Source organism: Achroia grisella, unplaced genomic scaffold (genome assembly GCF_030625045.1).
Source record: "Achroia grisella isolate CSIRO2021 unplaced genomic scaffold, CSIRO_AGI_Agris_v1 utg478, whole genome shotgun sequence".
NCBI classification, from domain to species: Eukaryota; Metazoa; Arthropoda; class Insecta; order Lepidoptera; family Pyralidae; genus Achroia; species Achroia grisella.
The window spans coordinates 2,222,106-2,244,282 of record NW_026712882.1 but is presented as its reverse complement, the minus strand read 5'-3'; the positions used below and the strand labels follow the sequence as shown (position 1 = coordinate 2,244,282).

The 22,177-nt window shown below is 32.9% G+C and overlaps 1 protein-coding gene across 1 annotated transcript in view; it reads right to left on the bottom strand.

Annotated features, from left to right (window-relative positions):
• The window catches only part of LOC131845691 (adenylate cyclase type 2-like), a 236,005-nt gene that overhangs the window by 24,132 nt on the left and 189,696 nt on the right, over positions 1 to 22,177 (bottom strand). The window contains exons 6-9 of the mRNA XM_059194784.1: positions 7,449 to 7,661; positions 4,584 to 4,711; positions 3,346 to 3,504; positions 1,304 to 1,436 (exon numbers count right to left, since the gene is read on the bottom strand). Of these exons, the coding sequence (XP_059050767.1) occupies positions 1,304 to 1,436; positions 3,346 to 3,504; positions 4,584 to 4,711; positions 7,449 to 7,661 (633 nt within the window). The remainder of the gene's footprint in view (positions 1 to 1,303; positions 1,437 to 3,345; positions 3,505 to 4,583; positions 4,712 to 7,448; positions 7,662 to 22,177) is intronic.

Genomic DNA, 22,177 nt, shown 5'->3' with positions numbered 1-22,177 from the left:
GTATAGATAGTAAATATATATTTTAAACAGAATCCTATATTAAAACAGGAAAATCTAACAAAAAATATATAAACTTATATAATTCTCAGAAGTAAAATTAAAATTCTGAAGAGTAAAGTAATGGGGATACCATCTCATCTACATAATTGGCTTATCTATAAAGAGAACGCTGTATCAAGTTGGCATTATTGACTGAGTTATAAGATGAAAACTTCGAATACAATGCTACTATTATTTACACCACCTGAATAAAAATTACATTTTAAATTTATATTTCACATTAAAAAAAAATATAATTTTTAATTGAATTTAGAATTCCAATTTTGAATACTTATTATCCTATATTCAAATTATAAATTTGATTTTTACATCAAATTTGAATCCAAGTTCGAAAAAAAGTCTTTATAAATGAAAATAACATTCCAATTTCGAATTTTTATTATCCTATATTCAAATTCTAAATTTGATTTTTTCTATAATAAAATTGTTTATTTAGGCACGACTCTATAAGTTCATATTGAAAGTAATTAAAACAAAAGAATAGCAATATACGACAAATGGCGGGGAAATAAAAAAAATTCTAAGTTTAAATTTGAAAATCGGTCAAACGTTCCATGAATTACAAGGCCCGACGTACATGTCGTACATGCATTTGCATTCACTCGATACATAATCGAACATGTATACAATTCGTATCATATCGATATATACGGAAATTGACTTCACTCGAGTCCGATGTATCGAGTCGCATGATTGAACACGCAATCTGATCTTGAATATAGATGGTCTATTTTGTTGCCGCCCTATTTGGCACGAGTCTATGATTACAGATCTGCTGTTCAACAGATTGTCGGAGAAAAGAAAATAATATGTGATTTTTACTATACTAGCAAGCAATATAAGCAAGTGCAATAAATGTTTAACATAATAGGAGGCGTAAAGATCATCGTACTTGGAATAGCATACAAGCTATTTAATTGTATAGCAAACAAACGTTTTTCGATTTCGTCTAAAAAGAACAAAGTACAGGAAAGTAACAACAAATTCACCGACCTTTGGCCAGGAACGTCCTGTCATAATGTATTATTATTACACCTTTATCGAAAGTAGAGTGTAAAATAATAAATTCTATTCATCCTTTTTGTTACAATTCCAATTTTGAATTACATAATTTTTTTGCTAAATTTAAATGGTTACACATTTTATTTTTGGTGGTCAGTATTGTCAAAAGTGTATCGGTATACTAAGAAAGTGTTCGAAATGCTGAACAATAATTTAAAAAAATGTAATAGCAGGACATTACCTTGGGTGGTACTATAAGATAAGTTTCCACTTTGTGGTCTGCTAAGTAGCCTTCTCTCGAAGCACCGTCACCTGGTTCCACTTCAAATCTGCCACCCAGCTGTAGCAGTGTTGCTTTCGTGATATGAACACGACTGTAAGAAAATTATCACTCATTAGATTCAATATAAAAATATCCCATATCACAAAACAATAGATCCCATATCTATATGTATGTTCGCGATAATCTCAGAAACTACTGAATTGATTTACATGTAGTTTTAGTCTATAAACAGATTTTATCTATACTGATGAACATTTAGGGTTATAGCAATGTTACCTTAGCCGAGTGACGCCAGAGCAAGTCACTAATACTTAATATTTACCATCATATATATGATAGATACATCTTGCCATAAAAACTATTTTCATTAACTATATTTAAATCTATTGCGGAGTTATGGACTGCAGGCTATTGCTAAACATCAGTATTTGTTCTTGTGTTCTAAACAAAAACCACACTGTGGTCAGTTTTTCTATGTCTGATAAGACTCCATTACTATCGAACTGTAGTTTTAGCATTATGTATCTGTAATAGACTCATATCAAAATATATATTAATTTGATTATTAAAAATTTGTATTTTTTTATTGACCACATAAATAATTTTTGTCTTTACAGTACTTCAGGAAATACAAAATTTATACTCATCGACCAATTACTAGCAAAAAGCAGGCTATTTGCAGAACTTTAGAGTTACATTATGAATAAATATTCATAATTAAATAAATATTCGAAGTTATAAGTTTTTATTATATATGAATAATTTGAAATTGGAAAGAATAAATTGACAAGATTAATATTTGTATTCGTTCTTAATTCGAATTTCAAATTTAAATTTCCAATAATTCAATGGAATTCTTGTATATATTTCAGAGATAATTTGTTTAGTTTAATTAAATATCACCTTTCATAATGTCATTATTTAATGAAAATATATTAATGAAAATGTTTTATTTATTATTTATTTATTTGCCAAGTTCTTCGATTGTATAAGTTTTAAGCAACTAAAAAATATCTTTATATCAATGTGTGTGTTTTATTTTATAATCTAAACTAATATTATTAATGGTAAACATATGTATTTCTTTAAGTTATAAGTAAACTCTGTTATGTTCTGTTCGGTTATGTATATCAAATTACTTGTTACAAAAAATAATATTTTTTTCAGGAAGACCAAATTCGAACTACTTACCTTCCGTGTTTGCGAATATAAGCCTGGGCGGTAAGCTACTAAGTCATGACAATAATCTCAATATGTATATTTTAATTGCAAAACATACAGGTATGAATATATTTGTTTACTAGTAGCAGTATTGCTACTTTTGAGAGCGTCGTAAACTGCAATTTTTTGGGCAGGTTAAATTCGAACTGACGACCTTTGTTATTTAGTGTGTAGGTAGTCAACCACTGAGATATAACGATTTGTAGACCATGATAAGACGTTGAATAATTACCTCATAGGAGGCAATACAATATAGGTATAACTCATTACCACAACCAAGTTTTAATACATTACTCACTTTTTTCTGCGAAGTAAATTAATTATTTCATAATTATTATGTTTGTGGCTTTTAAGTAACACCAAGAAAAATATTATATTATTCAAACATTTCCTTTATTTATAACAATTTACATTGTATTGAATTTTATTACGTATAATAATTTATAATCAATAGATAGATAAGGTATCATCACTACATATATATAAAACAAAGTCGCTGTCGCTGTCTGTCCGTCCCTATGTATGCTTAAATCTTTAAAACCAAATAACGTATATATCAGAATAACACATAAAAATTCACGCGTAAAACCGCGGACACAGCTAGTTAAAAATATTTCTATAAAAAATCTTTATTTACAGACATAAAAATTGATATGATCGTTGATATTAAAAAAAAAAATCTTTTAATCATTAGATGTTGTGGTGGTGGTGTAGTGGTTGGAAGTATGGTTGATACTTCCAACCACTCACTACTTATTAATCAAACAGTGCTGACTCACCCAGCTATACCGCCAGACTCCATGTGATTAGCGAGCGTGACGTCATCACTCCACACATCAAACTGCCATTTTCGGAGTCCAAGCACACCGCACAAGACGTTACCAGTATGGATCCCAATACGCATGTCCACATTGAAGCCAGTCGCTTCACGCACGAATCTATAAGAAAACAGCCAAATTTACTATTTAAATTAAATTTAGAAGGAGCAGGACTTTCCCCTCCGATCGATCCCCCGTCCAATTCAAACGGGGATCGAAATTACGATGGCCTGAGCCAAGGTTCGAAACCCTAACAGTGACCTCAGACTAAAGTCGTATTCGTCAGGCGGGAGTTGGCCTTCAACCGCTCCATAAATCCTTCCGCGGGTTTGGAGTGCCATCTGCACTCGCCTCCTATCATCCGGTGTAGCTGTAAAGGCTAGACCAACAGCATTAGAGTAGTCCGAAAAGAAAGAGCAGGACATTGTCGGCTACATTCAGACCTGGAGTACCTGACTTTAAGGGTGACGCAGCTGGAGTCTTACTATTAGGGGTACTTGATTTCTTGTCCCGCCTACACTACGACACCAAGGAGCAGAACATTGTCAACTACATACAGACCAGGAGTAAACTGACATTGAGGATAACGCAGCTGAAGTTGAGTCACAACGCGAGTTTCAAGGCGTTCATGGCCCCTAGCATCATGCTGATCACCTTCATGTAGGAGGACTACTGGCTGAAGGGGGTGGTGTATCGACGCTACCGTGGCAGTCGTTAGCATAGAGAAAATTTATATATTACTGCCATTTCATATGTACATATGTTAGTCTATAAGTTATTTTATAATATGGGTCATTAGCAGCCTGAATGAAATAAAATAAATAAACATTATTAAAATTTATTTTATAATAATAATATTATCATCCCGAGACTATTCATACAGCGCCATCTAGTCCCAAGTTGAGCAAAGCTTATGTTATTGGTACTAGACAACTGATAAATATATGGATACATTTTTTTGTAAATACATACATAATATATATAGAAAATATCCCGATTAATACAATAATGCTCATGAATACAAATTTTCGTACCGTGCGAGGAATCGAACTTGTTTCGAATTTATCTATGTATTTTATTTAAAAAAAAAGTATTGAAATTTTTGTATCAGTTGTCTAACACCTTTAACACAAGCTCTGATTAACTTGGAATGTTCGTGGTGCTAATATTTTTTGCATTTCTACATAGATATATAATACCTTATAGCTTCTATCATCTGTAGGCCCATGTTGACACAGTTGTAGGCGTGGTTTGGTCTTGAAATTGGCAGTCCAGACACGCAGTAGTAACAGTCTCCGAGGATCTTAATACGCATGCACTGGTTTTCCTATAACAAACAAAGAGTACAATGTTAGTCAAGGCTGAAGACAATTCAATGAGAGATTTCTTTTACAAACTGCAATTAAATACATAACTATAGGCACATATAACCTCAAAAAAAACTTATTGGCCTATATATATATATATAGAAAATAATCTCAAAATATTTGGTTAGAACCTTCCTACGGGTCTCTCCATTTTGGCCACGTTATCACACAAACATACGACACCGTCCTCACCGGCGAATACGATGACCCCACTACACCGGCGCACCAGTCGCCCCTCCGATCGTTCCCCCGTCCAATTCAAACAAGGATCGAAATCGTCAGATGTCAGAAACAATTAGACTTCAACCGCTGCAAAACAGCGAAAATGTTCGTTATACAGCGATAGGTGCCAAGTGCTATCTGCCCCTACCAGTGAAGCTGTAAAGGCCAGCAGCGCCAAACAGCATTAAGATGAACAAAGCAAAGAATATGGTTAGAATTTACTTTTTCACAATAAATATGCTTGTTTAACGCTGAGATAAAAAATAGTGGCAACAGAAGATTATAAAACCGCATAAAGTCAAGGGGCATCCCTAACGTCAAGGTCATAAGAGACAAAAATTACTACAATGCGCGCCTGGTAAAGTAACGCTGAGATAAAAAATAGTGGTAACAGAAGATTATAGAACTTAAAAAATCGCAAAAAGTCAAGGAGCATTCCTAAGTCAGGGTCGTAATTACTATACAGCCTATACAGGCAACAATTACTACATTGCATGCCTGATAGGATATTACTTAAGACTTAAAACCGTGTTTATTGGCAGCCCTAATTACATTTGCCATAATAGTTCAGTAGTTCAAGGGTTGGCACTCGCATCAATCACTCCGTTCTCAAGTTTTAAACTAAGCATCGATTACAAGCTATCAATCTATACAATGTAACAACTTGTCTTTTGTTACCATAGCTGATGTCATAAAGTTGAACCACCCTGATAGTATTCATGATATTGACAAAATTTCTCTAAGTCTGTCTCAATTTTGTATGAGAAGTTTCTTGGAGAAAATGATTCAGTTTCAATTGTATTTTATTATAGCATTCATTGAGTAACTATTATATTGTTATTGCTTTTTCTTTTAGCTTGACATGTCTGTGTTACGACTAAACTTTTAGCTATATGAAATATGAATATATTAATATGATGAAATATTAATAGAATAGAATAGAAAACCATTTATTCAAATAAACTTAATTTAAGCACTTTTAAATAGTCATAACAATTTTTTTTTTATCTACCACTAAACCGTTCGGAAAGCTGTCTCATCACAAGAAGAACGAGCAAGAAACTTGTGTATTGCTCTTTTAAATAATCCTTGTAAGTTTAAATTTACAAGTCGAAACGTGTGAATACAAACTACCAACCAGCACTAATTTTTTGGGTCAAATATAAATATGCAATAAGATTAAATCAGTCGTAGTGATAAGAGCAGACCAGTCGCTACAAGCAGCACTCGTTCACGAGTGTATGAATATGAATATACTATGAATTATATAGTAGCTAAAAGTTATTTAATTATTAAAATAAAATAAAAAAGAAATCCTACGTGTCTTCCTTTTAATGTAACTTTATATTTATTAATTCTGTAAAATAAACTATTTGTTTTTCAATATTATTATTAGTAGTTTTTACAATACTATGAATATATGTATAATAATAAATACGTACAATGTTTAATATAAAATTAGCAAACATTGTGCATATAATGTACAAATAAATTTGTTTCCTAAACGATATATATTTAGAGTTAACAATTGCATTGTGAATTTCTAAGTTAGACTTATGAAGTTAGTTCAACGTTTTAACATTGAGAAAGTTAAGCCCCATAAAATACTTGTGGGTACGTAAGTTTTGTACTTAATTATAACTTGAAATCAACTCAAGTATTACACAATCCAATACATTGTATTCATCTCAATAATTTTCCAGAGGGTGAATTTCTATAAAGACATCTGCGTGGCTACATCTTGTTCAGAGCGTGTGGAGTGTCCGTATGAACGATTTGATATAAAAGTGATCTTCTCAATTATAATAATAATGAATATGGACTCTTCACACAGCGCCATCTAGTCCCAAGCTAAGCAGAGCTTGTGTTGCAGGAACTAGGCAACTTATACAGAAACTTAACTACTTTTTTTGTTAATATACTCGTATATACATAGAAAATACACTCAGGAAGGACACCGAAGAGATACTATCATTAACGCCACGACCACTCATAACGCCACGCTAAAACAGCATATGGGTACTAGATAACTAATATATATAGAAAACACCTAAATCATTACAAACAATTCTACATATGAATAGAAATGTTTGTCCCATGCTAGGAATGACTCCGAGATCATTGAAAGTTAAGCGGTATTCTAAACCTCTAGACCGTGAGATCGATCGATTATAGATACATAGTAATGTAGACAAACATTTTAAAAACAAATGTTTTTTCACAATGAAATACATAGTTACATTAAAGAAACTGATATAGGATTTATTCCATACTAGCTACTCGCCCCTACTTCGCACGGGTGTACATGTATTACATATATAAACCTTCCTCTAGAATCACTCTATCTATTAAAAAAAACTGCTTAAAAATCCGTTGCGTAGTTTTAAAGATCTAACTAAACATAGGGACGGACAGACAGCGACAGCGACTTTGTTTTATACTATGATGATACCTAAATTGTTTTTCTTCACTAACCTGCGCAATTTGATCGAATCTTCCAAAAAGCTCGTTCAACGTTTTCACTAGATCAGAAGCGCTCAGACGCTCCGACAGCGGGGTGAAGTTGACAATATCTGCATACAGGATGCTGACATTGTTATGTCTTTGTACGTGCATCTCGTGGAACCTGGTCTGCTTGGAGCTGTCCACGCACGCGTCAGCCATCTTCAGCATTATGGACCGTTTCGCCTGAAACAAATGAAAAATATTCATCATCATCATCATCAGACCACTGCAGTCCACTGCTGGACATAGGCTTCTCCCAAGGCACGTAAATATAGCTACTCGCCCCGGTTTCGCACGGTGTACATGTATTATTTAAAAAAACGGCTTCAAAATTTGTTGCGTAGTTTTATAGATTTAAGCATATAATGGGATGGACAGACAGCGACAGCGACTTTGTTTTATACTATGTAGTGATATTGTTTTGATAATAAACATAACAAGAGCGTAGCTCTTAAATTATGAATGAATATAGATATTGAGAAAAACTGGCCTGTACTTTTTCTATTTTTTTTAAGTTAGCTATTGTCAGTAGACTGAAGGTCCTTTTTTGCGTTTTGTAGATAGATAGAGAGATAGAATAGATAGAAGAAGATACTTTATTTGTAACACACAATAAAGAAAAGGTATAAACAATATTTATTTATTTATTTTGGTCATCCTTTTGTTTTGAACTCTGTATTAATAACTATATATTTAGTTAACAGATCCTCCACATATGTATATCTGCCTAGAGCTGTACCAACTCGAAGTATTAACTCGAGTTGCGATGAATTCGAGTTAACTCGAGTTGAATCCTGCCAACTCGAGTTGGAAGAATTCAACTGATAAATGAACGAATCACGTGAAAGAGCGACATGGTCTGTCGTCGAACCGACAATGACATGAAATTTTACGATAATTTCATATCATACAATTTTTACTCGTCATAAATGTTTCAATATTGTTATGTTATCATTAAAATGATTATGCGCTCTATAAGTCTTTCCGCGGCTTTGAAGTGCCATTTCTACTTGCCCCCTACGGTTCGGTGAAGCTTTCAAGGCTAGCTGTGGCCATAAACATTAGATTTGTTCGAAAAATTTAAAAAAAAAAGAAAAAATCAACTGTTTATTCCAGGTAACTCGAGTTATGTTTATTACGAGTTAACACATCTCTATATCTCAGGCAGATATAGAAATGTGTTAACTATTGCGGGTAATCTCTGACTAATTCGCCATCTTTCATCCCTATATAACATTGGAACAGACGCTTACTAATTTACTACTTAAATTTTATAGATGAATCATAATAAATTACAACAGATTACTAATTCATTATGATCCTCTACAATTTTCTTTATATACATAGTACTAAGTTTACATCGCCACAAGACTTTCGCGTTATAATATGGTCTAAGAGTAAAGGGGATATTACATTATCCAATATATGAGATATATTTCTATATTTATATTTTGAAGTTATAAACATATTTGAGGAATGAATATACATGTCACTAGGATATTCAAAATACATACATAATCTATACAAATTATAATATAAAGTACTCCTACGTATGTGACAGTGTTGTTCTCAGATAACCTCAAAAACAGCTGAACGGATTTTCATCCAGTTTTTAATTTCTAGGAAAGGTAAAAATGTATTACTGTTTAAGGTTTTGTGTATATTTTTTGGATTATCCACGAGAAGTTTGGGTGGGTCGCTAATATAACTTATTAACTCATCATACAAACATATACATATATAATACCATAATATTTATTTATTAGAACTTTGTGTTATACCTAACGGACGCAAAACATGTCGGTCAATATTTCTAATATGTATTAATAGATTTCTTATAATACTAATTTTATGAAAGCAAAAGTCTTCGTCAGTCTGTTTGTTTGTCACCTTTTCACTAGTAAAGGGGTAAACGAATCCTAATGAAACAGTATGAAGATACATTGTGGGGTAACAGCAATTTGATAATGTAATAACACCTTGAGAAATCTCAGTTTCAAAGGACAACAATAAACATAATAAAACTCGAATGTCTGCCGCTGACAAGCTTTATGAGGGAATCAGACAGAGAAATGTGTAGAGGCTCCTTGAGAATGTTGATTATATAATTTGCAGGCAAACTTCTAACAGAAAAATAAATGAAGAACATATTTTCTATAAACGCATCGTCTTTGCAGTTATTTTAATTATTGGTTAGGCTTTGACGGCGACCTCTAGGGGTTGAGCACAGCGCTTTACTTTGATGGTCGTAGGTTAGATTCCTCGCAATGTACCAATATTTCTATTCAAGAGTATGATTGTTTGTATCGGTCTGGGTGTTTGCTATGTATTTATAAAAATGTATCTATGTATTTATATCAGTTATCTACTGCCCATAACAAGTTCGGCTTTCCTTGCGACTAGATAGCGCTGTATGAATTTAAGAGGCAAATATTCTCACCGTTGCTTCTCAATTTATATATTCAAATATCCTATATGTTCATAAAAATCTTGACTTATTTCCAAAAAACAACAATATTCATAATATTAATACTAGATTTAAAGATAAACTTGCTGTCCCCAAGTATCGTTTAGAAAAAGTCAATAGATCTTTTATGGGAAAAGGTATAAAAATTTACAATAAGATACCAAAGGATATATTCGAATTACCCTTAAATAAATTCAAAACATCTGTTAAATCATATTTACTGAGCAAGGCCTATTACTCACTAAACGATTACTTGAATGACGAGCGTGCATGGCAATAGTTTTCATGTTCGGGATTTTCATTTAATGTATTATTTTATTTAATTTAGACACCTATATAAATACCTATGCATTGTAAATAAACTGGATTTAAAAAAAAGTAATTCAATTGAATTTCTTGCCAGTTCTTCTCAATTGGATGTATATACCGAACTGGACGGTAGGGAAAAAAAATATAATGTAAAAACTTGACATTCATAAGCGGCTAAAATGTCCTATATGAATAAATGATTTTTGAATTTGAATTTGAATTTTTCAGGGCTATTATTATTATTATTAATGGTTTATAATCCTGACTTGCACCTAGAAGGTCGTGAAAAGAAATCCGATACTAAAAAATACTTGGATCCGATACTAAAAAATACTTGGATTCTATTATTACACTAGCTGTTCGCTAGTGTAATAATAGAAGTAATCAATTATTTCGCGACTTCGTCCGCGTGGAAATTAACTTTATTTTTCTAAAATAAAAGTAGCCTAAGTTACTCGTTTTTAAATCAGCTACCTGCCAATAAAAGTCCCGTCAAAATCGGTCCAGCCTTTTCAGAGATTAGCCGGAACAAACACACTGACAGACAGACAGACAAAAATGTTGTAAAAAATGTTATTTTGGTGAATGTACCGTATTTATAATCATATGCAAGTAGTAAAACACGGTTATTTCAATATTACAAATAGACACTCACACAAATAGACAATTTTATTTATATGTATAGATAAAGTCAGAAGAAATGTTGTAGAAATTATTTTCATTGTTTCACTTTAGTTGTATCTATAAAATAGCAATTTGCCTGAAACTAGAGGCGGGCCTTGAACTGTGCTCCTTTAAAATATTAGATGTCCAATGTTTAATTAAACAGTGTAACTTTAGCGATGGAAATCTTATACCAGCATGTATTTGACGGCGTTGGTGGACTAGCGGTTTAGTACACCGCTTTACTTTTGTCGGGGGTTTGATTCCTCGCACGGTGCTAACATTTAGATTCATGAGTATTATTGTTTGCATCAGTCTGGATATTTTCTATGTATATTATGTATGTATTTACAAAAAAATCTAAGTAAACTAATAATAACAGTAGTAAATAATCCTGGACAATTAACACAGCGCTATCTAACCCCAAGATATGGGTACTACACAACTGATATAAAGACTTAGAGACATTTTTTTCGTTACAAAACACCCAGACGAATACAAATAATCATACTCACGAATATAAATGTTTGCACTGTGCGAGGAATCAAACCCACGACCGTCAGAAATAATATTTGCAGAGTAATATTTTTGGGACTAATTTAAATAAAATATTAGCATTCTGCACTTCTAAATATATATAACTCAAAGGTGACTGACTGACTGACATAGTGATCTATCAACGCACAGCCCAAACCACTGGACGGATCGGGCTGAAATTTGGCATGCAGGTAGATGTTATGACGTAGGCATCCGCTAAGAATGGATTTTGATTAATTCTATTATTCTTCCCTTAGGGGATAAAATAGGAGATGAAACTTTGTCAATTTTAAACCGATTGGCCTGAGACTTTGCATAAAGCTACTATGACGTAGGCATCCCCTAAGAAAGAATTTTGATAAATCCCACACCTAAGGGGATAAATTAACGCGAACGAAGCCGCGGGCAAAAGCTAGTAATAAATATGCGAAATTTCAAACACCTCCGTCTGAGCAATTTTCGTTAAAAGGGGTACAAAGTTTTTGCTTCAGGTATTATTTTATATTTATATTACATTCACGTCCAGATGTATCATTCTCTTTGCCACACTGTACGTATTTAACTTATATTTTTATTATCTTTTAATAGAATTACAAACAGTAATTGTCAATATTATCGTAATTTTTTTATCCTCAATTGTAATCGTGATATACATATGTACAACTAGCTGTACCCGCAACTTCGTCCGCGTGGTATATATAAAATGTCTTATCAAAATCAGTCCAGCCATTTCAGAGATTAGCCGGAACGAAAGCAGGCAGACAGACAAAAATTATAAAAAATGCTTTTTTTGGTGTATATACTATATTTATATTCATATGCATATATGTAGTAAAAAACGGTTATTTCAATATTACAAACAGACACACAAATGTTTACTTATGAAGGCAATTTTAACTTTCACAATGATACTATTTCATCAAATTGACTAAGTCATTTGCAAACACAATTGCTTATAATTCAAGTACAGGCGTTATAGCTATAACCTATAAATTGTAAAATGAATTGACTCTCATGAATTTATAAAAACATATTTTGTCTAGAAATTAATATACATTTATTTATGTAATTAGTTAATAGATTTATATTAATTTGTTTGTTTAGCATGTGTGTGACCACAAATATTTGTCGACCAATATACAACGAACTGGGCTTCTGAGCTATATCCAAACTCAATTTAATTCCTGATGATACCTCGTTAGGAGACGAATATAACAAAATATGATCACCAAGGTAGATTGTTTAGAGAAGGTAAGGCTCCCGGCTCAGTAGCGGTGTCCAGGTTTCAAATTTTTTATTTTTAAATATTTTGAATTATACATATATTTTTTTTGTAGACGATAATGGAATGGTGCACCCGCCTGCGCTAACGGTTTACGCTGGAGGATGATAAGACGATGAGGTCAGGTCAGTTAGCCCATCGTGACAAATTCACCACGAAATTTAACATAATGGTTTCCAGGGGGAACCGCGTGGAGGTCGACCTGACATGGTACATTGCTAGCAATGGGGTTATCAATACACATTACTAACAATTCCCTTCCCCCAAATATTTTTATATAAGAGAGTCGACTGCGTGGTCTTGATAACCTAAGTCTGTCGTTAAGTGGCTTACTTTGTCGTCTCTATTCTAGTATGAAGGGTGAAACATGGCAGTGAAATTACAAGGACAGGTTAGTCTTCAAGAATGGCAATATGAGAATATCAAGCAGCATAATGTATTCTGTAATATTTATAAAATGGCTTTAGAAGGTGTACAATAACACCAAATGAGAACAATCCTGCCACTGCCATCTCTTCCCAAGCTAAGCAGAGCTTGTAATGGGTATTAAACAACTGATATAAATACTTAGAGATATTTTTGTTGTAAATTCAAACACAATATAAATATGAAATTATATTGCAAAAAATGTGGTACGTGTGACGTCATGTGATACATGATGTGGTAATTTAAATTAAATAAATTTTTGTTAAACAGATTTAGTCATTTCTGATAGGCAATATAGGAAAAACCCAGACCAATGTAAACAACATGAATACATATTTTTGTACCGTCCGAGGAATTTAACCCAGAACCACAGATAGTAGGGTGGTGTGCTAAACCGCTAGACTACCGAGGCCGTCGTTATATTCTTCTAACATATATTCTCGTGTACATTGTTTGTGACAAAACTCCTCCGAAAGGGCTTGACCGATTCTTATAAAATTAAGTCTAAGAATAGGACTTGAACAATTTTTTCATACGAGAGAAAAGAGTTTTTACATACCGCTAAGAGATAAGGGGGTTACCAAAAGTTTTTTGTATTTTTGGGACATTATATTTTTTATGATTCGTTATTAAAAAATACTAAATTTTCCTTCGTAAATAAGGGTTAATGGTAAATACCGACGGGTGTCCAATTTTATTAGTTTGTTAGTAGTAGTTTAAAACTTAAGTGCTATCGTCGTCGATCTCTTATTGTATAAAGGCTGTAACAGAATATCAGAAAGAGTGGACCAACTGCCCCATTATAGTTATAAACCGTTTTATCTCGTTCATTACTTTCAAATTATATTATTATGTAAGCAGCAATTGTTCTTTTTTATTTGAGATTATCTGTACACACGACTTAGTCCGCGTGGAATTTAACTTTATTTTTCTAAAACAAAAGTAACCTAAGATACTCCTTTTTACATCAGTTGTCTGCCAAAAAAAAAAACAGTCCCGTCAAAATCGGTCCAGCCATTTCAGAGATAAGTCGGAACAAACAGACAGACAAAAATTGCAAAAAAATGTTATTTTGGTGTAGGTATACGTACTGTATTTATATTCATATGCATGTAGTAAGAAACGGTTATTTCAATATTAGAAACAGACACTCCAATTTTATTTATATGTATAGATAAATAAATGTTATAATTATTATTATCGATTTAGATAGGCGATAGTTATCATTTAAATCTGCTGCGTCTCAGCATGAACCGCAATAAAAGTGCAAAGAAAAATATCCTCGAATAGAACATTAAAGGAACCTGTGACCCTAAAAAATTAGGTCAACATAACACATCATTATGTGTGCTCAACTGCGAGGTCGAGGAAGTCGTGATCCATTAATTCCACGCGCTTAACATATTTACAGAATCGATACTATGAACAATCTTCAAATAACTGTATCTTATGTACATACACTTGCCGCGTGTTTCCACTTTGGCGGACAAGTCCTACTTTATATGATTGACAGTATGAGGCCTTTGTTTTAAACAAAAATATTATTCAAATGCATAATAATAATAATCTCAGGACAATTCAACAGTCAATAGACACAAGTTAAGCTACCTAAAGCTTGTGTTATGGGTACTAGATAACTCATACAAATACATAGATAATACTTATTATACATAGAAAATACCCAGACCGATACAAACAATCATACTCGTGAATACAAATGTTTGTGCCGTGCGAGGAATCGAACCTGTGACCATCGGACGTAAAGCGGTGTGCTAGACCGCTAGATGACCGAGGTCGTCAAATATATTATATTTTACTAACTACCCGCCTTCTCATAGAAGCTACGGTAGCTAGTAGGTAAAGAGCTTCCTCTTGAATAAATAAATAAGCTTATTTTACCTAAATGCCGTCTGCACAAAATCAGTAATTCATTCTATGGTAATTGCATAAGATTTTATAATAAACTGCCAGAATCTGCATTGAATCTGACAGAGAGGCAATTCAAATCTTATATTAAACAATTTTTATGTAAGAAAGCCTATTACAGGATAGACAAATTCATAGACGACAACATATCAAGTAAATAATTAGTTTATTAGCATACAACGTTATAATTTTATTTTCTCATTGCTTTCTTGATTTAATTGATTGATTTTAGAAATATGAAAGCGTAGCGGTTTTTGTATTAATTGCCGCATGCATTCTTATGTAAAATGTGAATACTATAACTATCAGATGGCAATTGTGAGTAGCTTTGACGTGGTCTAGTGTTTTGAGTAGTCATGCTCACTAAAATGTCCAGATTTGTGGCGGCGTGGTGGACCGGGTCATTGGGCTCCCTAAAATATGGTCGAGCGCAGTGATGGCTGGCTCATCCGTCATACTCGTGAACGGGTGCTGCTTGTAGGGACTGGTCTGCTCTAATCACTATGACTGATTTCCTCTTATTAATTGTTTAACCAGTTGGTTATGTATTCAATATTTTTTCCTTTTGAGTATTTAATTGAATTAGTGCTAATTGGTGGTTTGTATTCACACACTTAAACTTAAAAATGTAAAGTAATAATAAAATTATTTAAAAAAGCAACACGCAAGTTTCTTGCTCGTTCTTCTTGTGATGAGACAGGTTCCGAACGAGCGGTAGATTAAAAAAAATGTGATGACTATTCAAAAGTGCTTCAATGTAAGTTTATTTGAATAAATGATTTTCTATTCTTATTCTATTCTAATCACTTTATCTACTAAAACTGCATTAAAATCTGTTGCGTAGTTTAAAAGATCTAAGCGAACAGACGGCGGAAGCGACTTCATTTCATAGTTTGTAAAGATCAATGAGTATAGTTTGTTTTTGAAAAAAATTATTTATTTATTTATTTACTTACACAACTATTATTACAAAATTGCAATTACATATGCTGGTGGTCACTCTATCCTCCCAAATCAGAATTTAAAAATGAATCTGTGTTATTCTAAATAATATTTGAAAAGAATATATTGAGTTTCTTGTCAGTTCTTCTCATCTTGATAGCGTTCCGAACTAACGGACATTTAACATATCACACTGGATAAATATTTTTTCTTTCTTTTTTTTTCTTTTATAAGAATTTGAAATATTCCTAAATGAATGAAGATATTTCAATTTGATTTAATTTAAGTACATGAGCCAACAGAATATTTATTATTCAGATTTATTTCTAACTATGTCATTAGAAATAAATCTGAATAATAATATATAATATAATAATATATATATGTATATACAGAGTTGGTTGCCTATTCCTCTTTCGGGCCTTCTGTATTTCTTTTATTTGTTCATATATTTTTCCGTACCTTATGTATACTACGTGTCTATAATCAATGAAAAAAAAGAACATAATTGATTTATATACTCAAGATTGATAAAACGAATGACTAGGCAGTATGAGCCGTGCTCTTTGCCTGTCCAAATTAGACGAATTTTAAAACAACAATTAACAGTATATTGTCATACTCACTCCCCATATCCGTACTTCAAAGTTATGTGAAGTACATAAATTGATTTATATACTCAAGATTGATAAAACGAATGACTAGGCAGTGTAAGCCGTGCTCTTTGCCTGTCCAAATTGTACGGATTTTAAAAACAACCATTGACAGTATATTGTCATACTCACTCTCCATATCCGTATTTCAGAGTTATGTAAAGTACATAAATTGATTTATATACTCAAGATTGATAAAACGAATGACTAGGCAGTATGAGCCGTGTTCTTTGCCTGTCCAAATTGTACGAATTTTAAAAACAACCATTGACAGTATATTGTCATATTCACTACCCAAATCCGTACTTCAAAGTTATGTAAAGTACATAAATTGATTTATATACTCAAGATTGATAAAACGAATGACTAGGCAGTACAGGCCGTGCTCTTTGCCTGTCCAAATTGGACGGATTTTAAAACAACAATTGACAGTATATTGTCGTCATAGTCGCTCCTCATATCCGTACTTCAAAGTTGGTAGTACAATGGTTCTCCATAGTTAGTAGTGACGTACTTATTGCTGACTTAACGAACCAATAGCTAATGGAAATGAGCCGAATGGAACTTATAAATATAGCGCTACGTGAGGTTGGTCTCGTCTCGTCTTGACTTGAATTTATACTCGTTTATAGTAACCCTGTATATAATAATAATAAGTATAAAAAGTATAATAAATAAATAAGACTAAAATATACCTTCACGGTTATTTCTATTAATATCCACAAAAGAAACATCTTGTAAATACAAGAGAATGAAAAGGAACCTGTACTAGGAAAAAATCCATTCCCATATTCGAGTCATGGGTAACCAGACAGTTTAGAACTTAGACTAGAATTAGATAAATTTAGATTAGGGAACAAAGTAGTATGTATATCTGTGTGTGTGTGTGTGTGTGTGTGTGTGTGTGTGTGTGTGTGTGTGTGTGTGTGTGGTGACTTCAAGCATATTCATAAAGATTCAGCAAACAATTTTTTTTTATATATATAAATGAATTGTGGATAGAGCCCCCCAGGGGGAAAAGAAACTTTTCTAGGATCCACTAAATAGGGGGAAATGGGTAGACTCCATAGCTAGCAATGTACCATATTAGGTTGACAGCCACACGGCTCCTCCTGAAAACCTAAATGATAAATTCCTAGTGAATATGACATCTAATCATCGTCTACTGATGCTGCATCAGCGCACAGATAAGATATCATTTCATAGTCAGCGTAAACCGTCAGTGCCAACGGGTAAACCATTCTATAATCACCTATTAAAAATAGACCTACTAAATGCACCAAAATATAATAATAATAATAATAAATTTGACAACCTCGGTGGTCTAGTGGTTTAGCACACCACTTTACTATCCGATGGTCGTACAAACATTTGTATTCATGAGTTGTTCGTATCGGTTTGGGTGTTTTCTATGTATAATATGTATTTATTTACAAAAAAAAATGTATCCATGTATTTACATCAGTTGTCTAGTACCCATAACACAAGCTCTGCTTAGCTGATACATACATATAGATATTTTTTTGTAAATACATACATATTATACATAGAAAACACCCAGACCGATACAAACAATCATACTCATGAATACAAATGTTTGTGCCGTGCGAGGAATCGAACCCGCGACCATCGGTCGTAAAGCGGTGTGCTAGACCGCTAGACCGAGACCGAGGTCGTCAATATTAAAAAAAATAAAAGATTTCGATATCAAACATTGTATTTTTCATATTTATTTTAACAGCCTCGATGGTTTAGAGCACACCGCTTAAACCTCCAATGGTCGCGTCTTCGATTCCCCGCAGCGTACAAACATTTCTATTCATGTTTCATTGTTTGTATTAGTCTGGGTGTTTCCTATTATATTATTTACTAGCTACTCATGCATACCTATATATGTTATATATATACCTACATGGGATGCATGTATTATATACATAAACCTTCCTCTTGAGACATTCTATGTATTAAAAAACTGCTTAAAAATCCCTTGCGTAGTTTTAAAGATTTAAGCATACATAGGGACAGACAGCGACAGCAACTTTATTTTATACTATGTAATGATATTTTTACAAAAACAATGTATTCAAATATATCTATTACTTGTCCTGTACCCAGAATACAGCATGCCTATCTTGGGACTAGATGACGTTATGTAAAATGCTCTGAATTATTTTTATTTGTATTATTATATTTGTTAACCAGTAAATATGGTACCAATATGAATTTTGTCGTGACAAACTATCAATTGTATGATGAATCACTGAGGAAAACAAATGCGGTCAACTTGACCGTTTCGTTTGTTTAACACTAAGGTGTTTGAGTGTATGCATTCGACATACTTGTTATAGTGATAAAGGAAAATTTCTGACATGTATTTCGTATTTTCTTTCGCAGGCCACCAACTATCTGGTTGACAAATGTCCATAGAGACATGAAGAAGTTGGGCCTGTCAAATGACGATGCTTACCAGCGAAATGTATGGCGCCCCAGGATTAGAAAAGCCGACCCCGAGTAACAGGAAGAGGCGAGGATGTAAGTATAAAATTGTCCATTGGTACTTAAAAATTGAAACTTGTTTTTTTAATATCTATTTAATCAAAATATTTTCACCCTCATTATCTATACAGTAGTGTCATATAATCGGAATTTCATTTATGCCTTTCCGATACAATATCACACCATGAATTTATGGTTTTATGTCAATTCAAAATATTTATTACTAGCTGATCCGCGTAACTTCTCCTGCATCACACTTACATGACATTTATCATTATATTTCGACCAATTTACGTAATATCTTACAAAATTCAAGCCTATGTGTTATTCTGGTGTATAAGCTATATTACTGTAAAACTTCGTCAAAATTCGGTTAGTAGTTTTTGTGTGAAAGAGTAACAAACATCCATCCATACGATTTGACGACCTGGTTGGTCTAGCGGTCTAGCACACCGCTTTACGTCCGATGGTCGCAGGTTCGATTCCTCGCACAGCACAAACATTTGTATTTGTGAGCATGATTGTTTGTATCGGTCTGGGTGTTTTTTATATATAATATGTATGTATTTACGAAAAAAAGTATCTATGTATTTGTATCAGTTATCTAGTACCCGTAACACAAGCTTTGTATAGCTTAACTTGGGACTAGATTTTTATTAGATTATACACACAAACTTTCGCGTATATAATATTGGTAAGATTATAGAACGGCAATTTTATACTTTAACTTATATTATATCCAAAAACATTATATAGTGTTTTCTACATATACTTGTACGACGACATCGCAAGCTGTAACCTGCGATATCGTCGGCTTTTTTAAATAAACAATAGCTAATATTTATCCCTGTTTGTTTGGGAGCCTCTGATATACATAAAACGACCTGATATATCCTATTTGTGGGGGCTGCTTTGAAGGCCGAAACGACTGCTCACGTACTCCTGCAGTGCGTAGCAGTGACCACACAACATACACAAATCTTCCAAACGGTGAGGTCGCTCCGTGAAGCCTGTGAAGACACAGGTTTCTCCGCTTTTGAGAGGAGCTTCGCTGGCTACTCTAGTAGTCTCGACTTTACACGTATAAAGGTCCAGATGAGAAACTAAATGCAGAATAGAGTCTATAAAAGTTACATTTCTATACGTAAAGAGACGATTGTTACTTTCCATCAGTTATCAAATGGACCCTCAGCTGGTTCTCCCTCACTTTGGCTGACTACTCTACTAGTCTTGGCTCTACCATAACTGCTCTGATGAGACACTAAATGCGGAGAACAGAGTCCAATTTACATACATAAAGAGACGGTCGTCACTTTCCATCAGTCATCAGGTGGACCGTCAGTTTTTTATCTTCTTTAGGCTGACTACTCTAATAGTCTCGGCTTTACATGCATAAAGGTCATCAGTGCATCAGTCATCAGGTGGGCCGTAAGCTTGATCTCCGATGCAATGACACACAAAACTTAGTATAACGTGTCTATATAACTCATTCATACCTAAATCGTACCCAGGCGAGTTATGACGTCACATTGATACCGTTCGATGACGTACACAAGTGACACATCCAACTATATATCTACAGTCCTAAAAAGTTCCAATAATGATTCTATTGAATTGTATGTAAGCTGTGTGTTATTTATGTAATTTCATATATTTATATATATATAAATATATGAAATTACATAAATAATATTAGTATAATACTAATATTATTTATGTAATTTCATATATTAGCTGATCCCGCGACTACGTCCGCGTGCAATTTAACTTCATTTTTCTAAAATAAAAGTAGCCTAAGTCACTCCTTATTACATCAGCTACCTGCCAAAAAAAGTCCTGTCAAAATAGGTCCAGTCATTTCAGAGATTAGTCGGAACAAACAGACAGACAGACAGACAATAATTGTAAAGAAATGTTACTTTGGTGTATGTACCGTATTTATATTCATATGCATGTATTAATAACGATTATTTCAATATTACAAACAGACACTCCAATTTTATTTATATGTATAGTTGTATAGATAAAATAGTCATAATATATACTTAAAATTGATTTAAATTAGTTTAAAGTAAATACTTCGGAAGGTCGCGGGTTCGATTACTCGCACGATACAAATATTTGTATTTACGAGTATGTTTGTTTTTATCAGTCTGAGTGTTTTCTATGTATATTATGTATGTATTAAAAATCATGTATCTAAGTATATACTATATTTCATGCAAAATAAATACATTTAATTTATCATAGATAGATAAAAAAAATCTATTATATTCTATTCATAAGGAATTATTTCAGTTAACTAGCATTCAAACGTCGCTGTATAGGCCCAAGGTAAGCATAACTTGTATGGATATGCTCAACTTGGGCCTATACAGCGACGTTTGAATCGAAAAATATTTATTTATTCATATACAATATTACGGTTAAAACCTACACTGTACATGTATGTAATAGTGGAATTTATGATATACACCGTAATATTCCATAGAAGACAGTTTAGTGAACACTCATTCATGTGTCATATAATATATGTCACTAAGAATGCTTCATCGTGATGGCCTTATTTAACTCAGGAAATTTCAAAGTGTACTAATACTCAAATGAAACAATGAAAAGCGAAACATATATATTATGTTATTTGCGATAGTCAACAAAATAATATGAGGCAGATGGCATTTATGGCAGATATAAAGCAATGAAATATTGCAGAATGGGTTTACATAATTTTCAAATTCAAATTTTAAAATCACTTATTCATGTATGACATTTTAGCCGCGGTTTCGCTCGCTTATTATTAATTAGGTATAGTTTTTGCAGCTTCACAGTACTTTCATACAAACTTTCATCCCCTATTTTATCCCCTTATGGGTGGAATTTTTCAAAATCCTTTCTTAGGGCATGCCTACGTTATAGTAGCTTTATGCATGCAAAGTTTCAGCCCGATCGGTTTAAAATTCATATAGTTTCATACAAACTTCCATCCCCTATTTTATCC